The 12,035-nt window shown below is 33.3% G+C and overlaps 1 protein-coding gene across 1 annotated transcript; it reads left to right on the forward strand.

Moving 5' to 3' along the window:
• The first annotated feature begins 39 nt into the window (after positions 1 to 39).
• On the forward strand, positions 40 to 11,131 carry LOC148606516 (translation initiation factor eIF2B subunit alpha-like). Its single transcript, XM_088546656.1, has 9 exons — positions 40 to 162; positions 1,423 to 1,524; positions 2,512 to 2,657; positions 4,054 to 4,170; positions 5,671 to 5,783; positions 6,376 to 6,444; positions 8,585 to 8,660; positions 8,995 to 9,120; positions 10,960 to 11,131. Exons 1-9 carry the CDS (start codon positions 129 to 131, stop codon positions 11,113 to 11,115), a joined length of 939 nt encoding a protein of 312 aa, XP_088402782.1. The 5' UTR covers positions 40 to 128; the 3' UTR covers positions 11,116 to 11,131.
• The last annotated feature ends 904 nt before the right edge of the window (positions 11,132 to 12,035 follow it).

The raw sequence follows: 12,035 nt of genomic DNA on the forward strand, positions 1-12,035 counted from the left end.
AATTATAAAGTGAAAGTAGAAAATTCACCAATCAAATTTAATTTTAGATTTCTGCTGAAAAGATCTATCGATATTCTTTGGACTTACCTTAGTCCGAAGGTAAACCCAGAAAACCTCGAATAACTTCAATGAGCTATTGCAGCAGAAAAATGGAAAAGCAAGGTACATGACAGATGGGTGGATTTAGTTCCGAGAAACAAACGCTTGATATTGTGATACTATGAGATATATGAGCATATATAATAACATAAGAACTTTAAAAAATCTTCAGAAAAAATCTTGTGTTGTTGCCTTCTTTAAAAATCCGTGGACTTGGTTTGATTTGAAAAGTACTGTAGATTAATATAATGAGAATAGAAGAGTTCGCCAATGTCATAAGGGAAATAATATTTCACTAATTACCATCTCTGTTTGGCAAAAACAAAAACAACACACACAACTGTATAAAAAAATTTGATTTCGTGATAATAATCCCACTTTGTTATTCTGTATCTTTAGGTCTTAAATAAAAATTGGAGTGCCAATCTCATCAGTGAAGTCATATTTCACCTACTTGCTTCTCAGTTTGCCCCCAAGCCCCCCCCCCCAAAAAAAAGCACAACTATATAAGTAGGTTGACAATTTCATGATAATCTGATTTTCAAAACATTATTTTATATCTATTTTTTATATCTAGTCTATGAATTTTTCATTTAGATAAAAAATAATAATAATTTGTCTGAGGATTTACAATTCTGTTACTTGAAGAATAATTTTTAGTAATATTCATACGAAAACCTCTATTTTTTATATAAAATTGTCATTAAAATTTATGTTCATATTGTCTTATGACTGAAAATAAAAATATAAATTTTCTTTTTTTAAAATTGCCAAAAATTTATGACAATAAAATATGTGATAGTATAGGGGTATGGTGCTGTCTATGTTGTAGTTGTCAGTGTTATTATCCATAGACAGTTGGTTTATGACTAGAGCAGATTTAAAATTAGGGGCCGAAACAATCCTTTTCATGATATCCGTACTATACATGTAACTTGACAATTATTATATTGATGTCTTTTGAATTGTACCACAAGGTGCCATACCCCAAAAGGAAGGCTAGGATTGATTCTGGGGGTAAAATCATTTAGGAATGAAGGACCACTTGGAATCTGTTCAAATTATTTTCCTGTGTCAAATGCCTGATTGCTATAGAAATTCAAAGCTGCATCAGGATTGAGCGGTTGTTCAACTATTCACAGTTTGACCTTTGCATTCATATCAAACTGCATTCTGTTAAGCATCTTATTTAATATGTCCCAGGCCATTTCCCTCATAAATAAATTGTAGATGCTTGTAATTCATTATTGTTCCGCAGAAGCTTGGAATAACAAAGGTACATGTATAGTTATTGATAAGTATGATTTCTTTTGAACATTACAGGGATATTAAACTATTTCACAAACCTGAGTAAAAATGAACCAGACCTTTCTGCAGCTGTTGCAGCCATCAAAGCTCTTCTTCACATGTTGGAGAACATGAAAGGTTAGTATTCAGTAAAAGCTAGCCCCTACTACAATATTTGGTTTAAATTTCACATATCTTCACACTGTTACAATTTCTGATGTTGACAAAAAAGGGAATGACTTGTTATGATGTAGAGAGACAAGGACAACATAAAACAATTGGAAAAGCTGATAAAGGTCTTATTGATACCAATGTTTAATAATTCAGTGGCAGGACGGTAGTAGGTATTGGGATTTAAATAGCCAGTTAATTGACTTGGCCAAAGGATTAATTCTATGGCCGAATCAGTTTGTCGCTGGCTTGTCACCAAGCGGTCTAGGGTTTGATCCTCGGTGGCGGAGTATAATTTTGTGAGTCAAATCAAGCTCTCCCGTTACTAGATAAATGTATTAGAAAATTGGCTAAAAAAACATGGCCTAATCTAGACATCAATGACAAGGAGAAGTTTTAGGAAATTCTGTTTGAAAAAATAATCGTGGCATTTTTTTCTGTTTAATCTAATACAAAAACTTCTCCTTATCAAAGATAAATGGGAGAAGTAAGCATAAACAGGGAGAATTTTTTGCCCATTTCTCCCTCTAGATTAGGCAAAAAAAAATTGAAGCATCAGAACAGAAGGACAATGCAGAGACATTAGAATCCAAACACATGACCTGGACTTGAAAACAGGAAACAGAGATGATCTACATACATGTACAACATGTAAACACCTGATTAAAATACAACGACATATGAAAAAACACTATGTCAGCATAAGGGTTTTACCTTAACAACTGTAAAGTAAAATCTGGCTTGGGTTTAAAACAATCTCAACTTGAGAATTTCTTCAAGTCTTTTGTTTTTCCTCGAATCTTCAATATCAAGTGATCTGATTGGTCGAAATATGAGTTGAAGAAAGATGTTAGGAAAACCTCAATTTGAGATGTTTTATGAAATGACTAATTCTCATAAATTTTCTAATGTATTCATGATAGAAGTGGATCTTTCTTCGTTTTTTTTTTTAAGTTGAAACAGTGCAAGAGATAAGAGAGAGTATGAGACTTGGGCTGAACATCTTGACAGATACAGATAGTAGCACCACGTCCATTTCATCTGCTGGAGAACTCTTCATTAGATTTATTACACTTAAATCAGCAACATTCGAATATAATGTAAGAGACTTTATTGTAGGACTTCTGATTTTTTTCACTCTTGTTCAGCGGTAAAGCATATTTCTTTTACCCCTAGAACTTTTTTAGATAAGATTATTCAAAATACCAGTAAAATTCTCTGACCTTTTATTGTTAAAAGGAGGGAGGCAGAGGTGATAACCTTGACTGATTCTCTGTACTTCTTACAAATTTTGACTGCAAATTAATCTGAAAAGGTTATGAATTATTCCCAGAAAAGTGATGACAAAGATTTAATATTGATCACAACTAAAACAAAATGCCACGGAAAAATCTTTGTTATTTTGATTTATTTAAATGGAAAGATGGGTAATGGGACTCCTTCAAAATAGATCCAGGGCCTGATAAATGGGTCTCATTATGAATGGATCCAGGGCCTGATTAATGGGACTTCTTCAAAAAAGATGGGTAATGGGACTCCTTCACAAAGGATCCAGGGCCTGAGTCATGGGACTCCTTATGAATAGATCCAGGGCCTGAGTAATGGGACTCCTTCAAAATAGATCCAGGGCCTGAGTAATGGGTCTCATTATGAATGGATCCAGGGCCTGATTAATGGGACTTCTTCAAAATAGATCCAGGGCCAGAGAAATGGGACTCCTTCAAAATAGGATCCAGGGCCTGAAAAAAGATGGGTAATGGGACTCCTTCAAAGGATCCAGGGCCTGAGTAATGGGACTCCTTATGAATAGATCCAGGGCCTGAGTAATGGGACTCCTTCAAAATAGATCCAGGGCCTGAGTAATGGGACTCCTTCAAAATAGGATCCAGGGCCTGAGGAAAGATGGGTAATGGGACTCCTCCAAAGAATCCAGGGCCTGAATAATGGGACCCCTTCAAAATAGATGAAGGATCCAGGGCCAGAGGAAAGATGGATGATGGGACTCCTTCAAAATAGATGAAGGATCCAGGGCCTGAGTAATTATTTCTATAAGTACAATACCTTTTACTTATCTTTTTGCAGCATATGCAAAGATCGGCAGGAAAATGGTGGACTTGTCAATCTTTTTTCTTAATTGATAAATGTATGAAGACTCTTCAAGTTCCTTCAGTTAATTTGTATTGGCAATTGAGGTGCACGTGTACTGTAAATTCAATTATGCAATCAACTAATCAGTTACAGGTGGCTGTACATCAGCTAAAATTGACACACACCTGTCAATTAATTTCCAATAAACAATTAGGAGACTAGTAGACAGGATATTTATACACTAATAAAACCATGCAGACTGTAATTTATAAGGGTTGACAATTTTTTTATGTCCAATATTGGAAAATTGTCGTCGGTCATTTGCAAAATTTGTCGGTCAATGACCGGCATTTTACCGTTTTCGGATCCATGGCCTATAACTATGGTAACTAAGTTGACATTTTCCAGGATATCAATGAAGTAAAGAAGATGTTAGTGGAGAGAGGAAATCTGTTCTTGGATAAAATTGCTAACTCTAGACAGAAGATTGCCAAGTTAGCTCATCAGTTCATCAGAGATGGAACGGTATATTATCCAATATTGTTTAATGGGTGTTAGGAAATTTTTGTGTTTTTATTCCAAAACTTGGTGGGTTTTTTTTTTTGTGTAATGTAATTTTTGTGGCAGACTAACATTTCAATGAATAAGACAAAAACAAATAACCATATGTTATCTCCATAAATATTTCCCGTGATTTAATTTTTCGTGTTTCAACTTAAAGCGAAAATTAAATGACTACAAAAATAACCACTTATACTTTATCATTTCTTTCACAAATCTTCTAATTGAGCAAATTATGGAAAATGAATACAGATTATACATGTATATTTTATGTGAAAAAAATATCTTTAATTTATTTGACCAACTGAAAAGCAAACACCCAACATTAAGCAGAGAAAAATATAGAAATTACATGTAACAAGGAGTACATTTTAATGCTAAACCCCTAATTTCTTCAGTTTTGCTTGAGAAGACTTACAATATTTTGGAAATGTAATAATCTAGTCAAGCCTGGTGCATTGTGTATTGACACTCCTATCGTGCATTTAACACAGACTTTATTCTTTTATATGCATTACATCAAAAATATCTTCATAAATGTTAAAAATCTCAGACCTTAGATGGTATGTAGGGTACTGTTGTAATTAGCGACTTATTAGTCATCTGGAAATGACTTGAAGAAACTTTTATATAATACTAAGCATCACATAAAGTCAAACCAGAATAGGTATCTGACAGGCCAGCAGAAATGGATCTTGGAAGTGAATTCGAAGTGGAAGTAGCTTTTAAGTTGGTCTAAAATTGAAATATGCAATTCAAATAAAGAAAAAATAAAAAAAGAATTATTTACAGTATCTACATGTAGATCCGGTACTTTAAAGGTTTTATTTTAAAATGGACAACCATTTACCTATCCTATCTCGCCCCTTTCAGCTACCGTCCCGTTTTCCAATGATTTTATTGATGTAAAAAAAATAAGTGTGATGCTTGGTTGTAGGCTATGATATATTATTTTAATGGTACATGTAGTGTATTACTTGTTTATGAAGTTAGTTTTATGATGCTGTGGCTAATTACTTAGTCTTTTACATACAATTTGTATTAAGATATTGAATAATTTCACTTACAGTGAAAGTACTATTGTTCGTGGTACCAATTGTTGTGCTTTTTGTGTTTATGGCTTTATATAGATATGGCATATGTTGTAAGCTACTGTAAACATATACGCAATGTACTAATTTTTGCTATTTTCGTGGTGGACAGAAAATCCGTGAAAATTAGAACAACGAAAAATTGATTTTTAACATTATACAATGCTAATCTTTTTTTTTTTTGAAATTGTCAAAATTGATACCTGCAAATATGTTCACCTGGCAGAATCTACGAAAATTAGCAACCATGAAAATTAATACATTCACAGTATTTTGAATGCTGTCTGATATTAACTTCCTATATGAGTGGGGGTATGCCTAGCAAGATTATGTGTACAATTCATGTTTTTAATGCTAATCTTATTTTATACAGACCATTCTTACCCATTCAAAATCTAGAGTAGTTCTACAAGTATTGAAGGAAGCAGCAGAGGCCAAGAAAAGATTTAAAGTTTTTGTTGCAGAGTCTCAACCAGACAAATCTGGGTAAGATTAGTCAATAGATTTCACAATGTTGGGAATCACAGTGAACTCTGAATAATCAGAACACCTGTCTAAACCAGACACTTATTTAAGTTCTTTTGCATCCATTTAAATAAACTTGAAAACCATACACTGAATAGAACTCACTTTTAAGCCCAAAAGAGTGTTAAGACAGTTTTCACTGTGTATAATTTTGACTCATCCATATGTGTGATTATTGATTGATATCAGATAACTTTAGTTTTCCTTCATGAATTTGAATGTATGTTACAAGAAACATGCATATTATTTTTTAAGTTGATGGGTAAGAGAAATCACTCCAGGAAGGATTAGCACCATAGCCCCACTATTTTCTTCCAATTGCCCTTGCACATGATAAAAAGAGGTCAAAGGGTCCTTCGTGTTGACCATTCAGACTTCATTGAAATGCAATAATGGGTTATGGGAATCTTTAAATGGCTCTTCTTCATCTAAAGGACATCTTGCTTATTTGGTTTTCTATCCCGGGAGCTTCCTGGAGGTCAAAGGCTAAGCCTTTCATGCACTGTGTGTTTTTGGTTACATTATATGTAATACCATTTTGATATAATTACAGATATGAAACCCATGAAGAATTAAACAAGATGGGAATCCCTTCAACAGTGATACTGGATTCGGCTGTAGGGTAAGTATTATTGATATGCCTCTTTTAACTAGTCTTGAATATTTTAAAAAGGGATTGCCATCTTTGTATGTTGTTTTTTTTTATAGGTAATACAAGATCTCATAGTTTACAGATTAAGTGCTCTTCTATGTAAGAATCAGGCAGTGGGTGAATCATGGTTGGGGAAAAATAGTCAAGTAGTTCCATGAAGGTTATCTGAAAATCAGAAATGGCATTAATTTCTTTTTTATGTGTCAGTAATTCAAGGTATAAATTGTATTATATGCATTGAAATTTCATCGTCAAAGGGAGATAACTCACTTTTCCTGCATCATTCTATTTAACTTTGAACTTGCTTTTCTGCATTCTCTGACATTTTTAAGACCATCAACCTTGCGCCCATATTGCAAATTTATGGGTTTCTTTTTAGCACGATTCATGATTTTCCCACTTTCCTGGTTCTTTATATAGATTAGAGCACTTAATTTTGTAAAAAAGATATATACTTCCTGATTTGACTTTTGTTTTCATCGGAAAATTTGTGACCTAAGAATACCCACAGGAAACCCAAGAATGTTACAGTAAAACCTGTCTAAACCCAACCCCCTTCAGACTGTTACACCTGTTCAGTTTAGACAGGTTTTGGTTTACCAAGGTTAAAAATCCATTTAAAGGAGACGTGACACAAAAAATATCATTTTATAAATATTTATATTTATAAAAACTATAGTATGTTTAGATATGAGTGTAACAAACGTTTTCTCATCAGGTTAGCTCTAAATAAAGTTAGAATGATTTTTTTGTGTTTTCATGATGACCTAATTAATATGCAAAAATGAAAACTGGGGGTAATACTCAATTATCATTTATGGAAGTGCTACGTCATTGCTTCTCAACCTCCATTTGGGTACATTGAAAATGTATACACGTGCCCAAAAAGTTAATACATCTTCAAAAATAGTTTGTATATATGATGCAGGGTGGTCCAATGTTCTGTGTATGGGTGCAATAATCGTGTTTAAAGAGTAAGACGACTCTAGTTCTTCTCGTTTTCTGTCAGCTTTTCATTTTCGATAGGCACATATCCCCGTGTGGTGAATACACAGCTTCTTTGCACACTATTTTTAGGACTTGAAAAGGAGGGTACAACAAAAATAGTGACACTCTGTGTATCGTTCTTAATTTATTGTTGGGTTATATTTATAAAAATGCTCGGTAGACTTAATTATGACCAATAGATAGTGTAGGCATCTTCTTTTATCTTTACTTGGTACTGCACCAGTGACACAGGTGTAGCAGGTGTATGACTTAGTATATGACAGGTGACCCTAGGTGAGTTTAAGGGAGCTTTTCTGGTACAGACAATACTTTTTATAGGCAGTTAAAGTATTTAATTTTAGCAAAAAAGATTTAGAACACGAGGCAGCTTCAGCACAATCCCCTTATGGGTTATCACTCTATTTTTAGGACTTAAACTGGAGGGTAAAACTAAAATAGTGACACTGTGTATCGTTCTTTCTTTGCCGCTGGATTATATTAATAAACAAGCCCACTAGACTTTATTATGACCAAGAGATAGCGTGGGGGGCTTCTTTTATCTTTACATGGTTCAGTGACCTGTGACTCAGGTGTTGACGCAGGTGTATGACTTCGATAATAATTGAAATATAATTGAATTTCTTTTGTTGTATGGATTTTGAAATAAAACAATTTACATGGAGAATTTGACACAATACACAGTATATAATAGGTGACCCTATGCAAGGATTTTTATATATTAAACTCCTTGCCCTAGGTGGGCTTAAGGGATCTTTTCTGCTACGGATACTAATTTTTTATTGGTCAATTTAATTTTAGCAAAAAAAATTCAGAACACGAGGAAGCTTCAGCAGGAAACCCTTATGGGTTATCAAATAAAATTATCAAACACCAATTAAAAAAAAAACATGTTCATATTATCGTCTGTACTTGCAGGAACTATATATTACCCTCCCTGCTACTGGTACACTTAAAAAAATAACTTTTGTGTTGGGACTCCTTTAAGTTTAAATTTAAAGAGTTTTTGTTTTAGACTATTTTTGGATTATTCAGGGTTTGTTGTAGACAGCTAGATTTCACTGTATATACATGTATAATGCCTATTATTTCTCATTTTTTTTAGTTATGTAATGGAAAAGATAGATCTAGTCCTTGTTGGTGCTGAAGGTGTTGTAGAAAGTGGCGGCATTGTAAACAAGGTTAGCATTCCCTACCATTTAATACTAACAAGTTATCTTTTTGTGAGTTAAAAATTTTGTGTGTTTGTTTAAAAAATGGGTGATTTTATTTTTTTGCAATCCAATATACACATAAGAAGGAATAACTCTATAAATTTTGAGAGTTACATTTGTGTTTTATTTTCACCTCTACCGTAGCAAAAGTTGAATTTCCTCCAAAAAAAAAATTACTTATACAGTATTAGTTGGAGTTAAAACAACCAAAAAAATCTACAAAAATCTTGAATAAAGAAAATAAAAAATATTGTTGATGTGTGAATTATATATTCATAAATTGCATGTATTTATTTTTCAGATAGGCACATACACATTTGGTATTTCAGCAAAAGCTATGAATAAGCCATTCTATGTAGTGGCAGAGAGTTTCAAGTTCACAAGATTATACCCACTTAACCAATATGACCTTCCTGACACCTTCAAGGTGGGTACAGAACAATGAAGAAAATGATCCTACAATAAGAGAAAAAAACATAAAGAAATTACTTTTAATGAAAATTCATAATTTGCTTAATACATGATTCATGGGAAATTCTATTTGATAGCCTTCTGTGTACACACTACAGGTAGATTTCTTGCTTTCAAGAGTCACAACTCAGATCATGTAGATATTTCTAAGAATAATCCATCATCCTGTATACAATACACTGTAAATTTTAAAATTATTTGTGTTTTTGACAGTTTTGTTATGAATGTAATGTTATTTTTTTGCAATATGGAGAAAAACCTCACATTTATAATGTTAAATATTTAATAATGCGAGTTTCAATCAAGGATCCGGAAACAGTAAAAAATGCAGGTTATTGACAGATAAATTTTGCAAATGACCCACGACCATTTTCCAATATCGGACAGAAAATTGTTAACCTTTATAAATTGTAGTTTACGTGGTTTTATTAGTCTCTAAACATCCTGTCTACCTGTCTCCTAATTGTTTATTGGAAATTAATTGACAGGTGTGCGTCAGTGTTCTTTGATGAGCAGCCACCTGTGACTGTGATTTACCTGTAACTGATTAGTTGATTGCATAATTAAATTAATGGTACACGTGCAGTAGCATTGTGTATATGAATGAATTGAAGTGAATTGGGAATTTTCATACATTTATTACATGATTTATGAAATTAAGAAAAAAATTTACAAATTCATCATTTTCCCGCCGATCTTTCAATGGTAACGAAAGAGTAATCAAGGGAACCAAGATTAAAGCGGTAATCAAAAGAATGTAATCCAGGGACAAAGACCAGACATGGAAAACAGACATACACAACAAAGAACACAAAGCAACCAAAATCACACATACAAAGTAACAAAAGCAAATGAGCAAGTCGGACTCCACTAAAAACTGGAAGCATGGACCAGGTGCACCGGTAAGGTAAGCATCCTCTGCTTTTCTAGAAACACCTACTGAGTTGCTCATAAAATGTCAAGTCCGGGGTAGACAAACGAGGAAAAGAAAACTATGACCCATTGAATAAATCAGTTTTCATGGTGCAGATGGATACACCTCAACTAGTTCATGATGACGACCATAAAACTTCTGTAGTGATGACTTCAATCTTGTGGCAACATAACCCTGCTCCAGAAGCCTATTTGTTAGAGTTCTAGCGCGATACAAAAAGTCTGCGTAGTCTCGGCAAGCTCTGGAATAACGTACGAGTTGTGATATGAACACTCCATACGCAGGTGCCGAAGGGATGTTGCCACAGATGAAAGCATTTGGTGCTGAAACTACAAATTATTTGTAGTAGTTTGTAGTTATTAATATTTCGATTGTATCCTTTCAACACAGATGTCAACAACCCATTTAAATAAATATACAAAATATTTATTCACCACTTTCTTCTATTTATCAACATTTTTCATCACTCGGAAGTTTTTGGCTGTTTGCCAGTGTGATGAAAAAGTCTGAGAGATGCAATGTTTTGTTTACATGTTAGAAGGTCGATGCGTGGTCAAAACTGAACTGGTTCCCTCTTTCAGATAATTTTTAACAGACACAGTGTGTGATGAAATAACACAAATTCCGATATTTATCTTTAAATAACTACAAAAATTTTTAAAATTTTTTAAAAGCTTATTCTCGATCTGAGTATGTAAAAGACTGCCACAAATGTCTGCTGAAATTTGATAAAATGACAGACATAGGCTGTCAAAATTTCCAGAACCTTTGTTTCAGTTATTGTGATTTGAAGTCCATGGCAGTATTTCACAATAATTTCTGATTGTACAGTATGACTTTCATCATTTTTCCTACTTTCAGTATAATGCCAGTACCCTGAAGACAGATGCTGACTTGTCAAAGGAACATCCTTTAGTTGACTACACCCCTCCAGCATATATTACTCTACTGTTCACTGATCTTGGAGTGTTGACGCCTTCAGCTGTTAGTGACGAACTCATTAAACTTTACTGTTAATAAATTATTGAATGTATTTTTTGTTCTTTCTCCTTTAAAAAAACTGCAACATGTAGGTTATATCATTGTCTGAAATATTACTTGCATGGAGTTGTTCCCCTTTGTTAATAATGACTTATTATAGTTGAAAAGGTATTTAGAACCTAATAACCTAGTGGTTTATTAGTCTCCAGTAGGCAAAGCCTTGAGTTCTGTTTGTCATGCTATTCTACGTTTTTTCAGTTTTCTTGACTATTTTTTTGGAAGTTGGTAGTGTTTGTACATGTAGTGAGATTTAGGTTTTAAGTGGTTTGAAAAATATAAGTAGACAATTTTAGGTTGGTTACAATTTGAGTACCAACTTTGTTGGAATAACTTTGACTAAGTTTTGGTCTTTTATTTTTTTCCTGCAAGGGCTTATATGTATAGTTAAATCCATTTTTTTTTTCATGAAAGTTAGGGGTAACCAGTCAAGGCAGAAAAAAGTTGCAAATGAAAACCGAAATCTAAAATCATAAGCAGACTTGAAAAAGGATACCCCTACCCATATCTACTTAATTTTTACCATTACTATCTTTAGCTCCTTTCTTCAAAACATTTCGGAGAAGTTACTGTGCTTCATTTTCTAAATATTTGAGTGCTACCCAGTGGGAACTACTTTGGTATTTAGATACCTACAGTTTCAGCCAATTTCTTCTTAGTGTCCTGGGGTTATTTTTTTAGTGTAGTGGAAATTGTTGGTTAGTTTGATTGCACAAAAAAAACTGGAGCATTGATTAGATACTACCTTATTATAAAATAAGTTTGTTTGTTGGGGTTTAACGTCCGAGCAGCAATATTTCAGCTATATTCAGACAATGAACATGAAATGGATGATAAAATGAACATGAAATGAAAAAAAAAGGATGGGACACAAGGACAATAGGGTCGACAAATTTTGA

Source organism: Perna viridis, chromosome 9 (assembly GCF_037379345.1).
Source record: "Perna viridis isolate PV_CMFRI_1.1 ecotype Kerala chromosome 9, ASM3737934v1, whole genome shotgun sequence".
Lineage (NCBI taxonomy): Eukaryota > Metazoa > Mollusca > Bivalvia > Mytilida > Mytilidae > Perna > Perna viridis.

Bases quoted from the DNA above. Each gene is read 5' to 3' on its own strand.
- LOC148606516 (XM_088546656.1), top strand. From the start codon at position 129: ATGAGCTATTGCAGCAGAAAAATGGAAAAGCAAG. The intron at 2,658-4,053 runs GTAAGAGACTTT...GACATTTTCCAG, and splicing joins CAGCAACATTCGAATATAAT to GATATCAATGAAGTAAAGAA. The intron at 9,121-10,959 runs GTGGGTACAGAA...TCCTACTTTCAG, and splicing joins ACCTTCCTGACACCTTCAAG to TATAATGCCAGTACCCTGAA.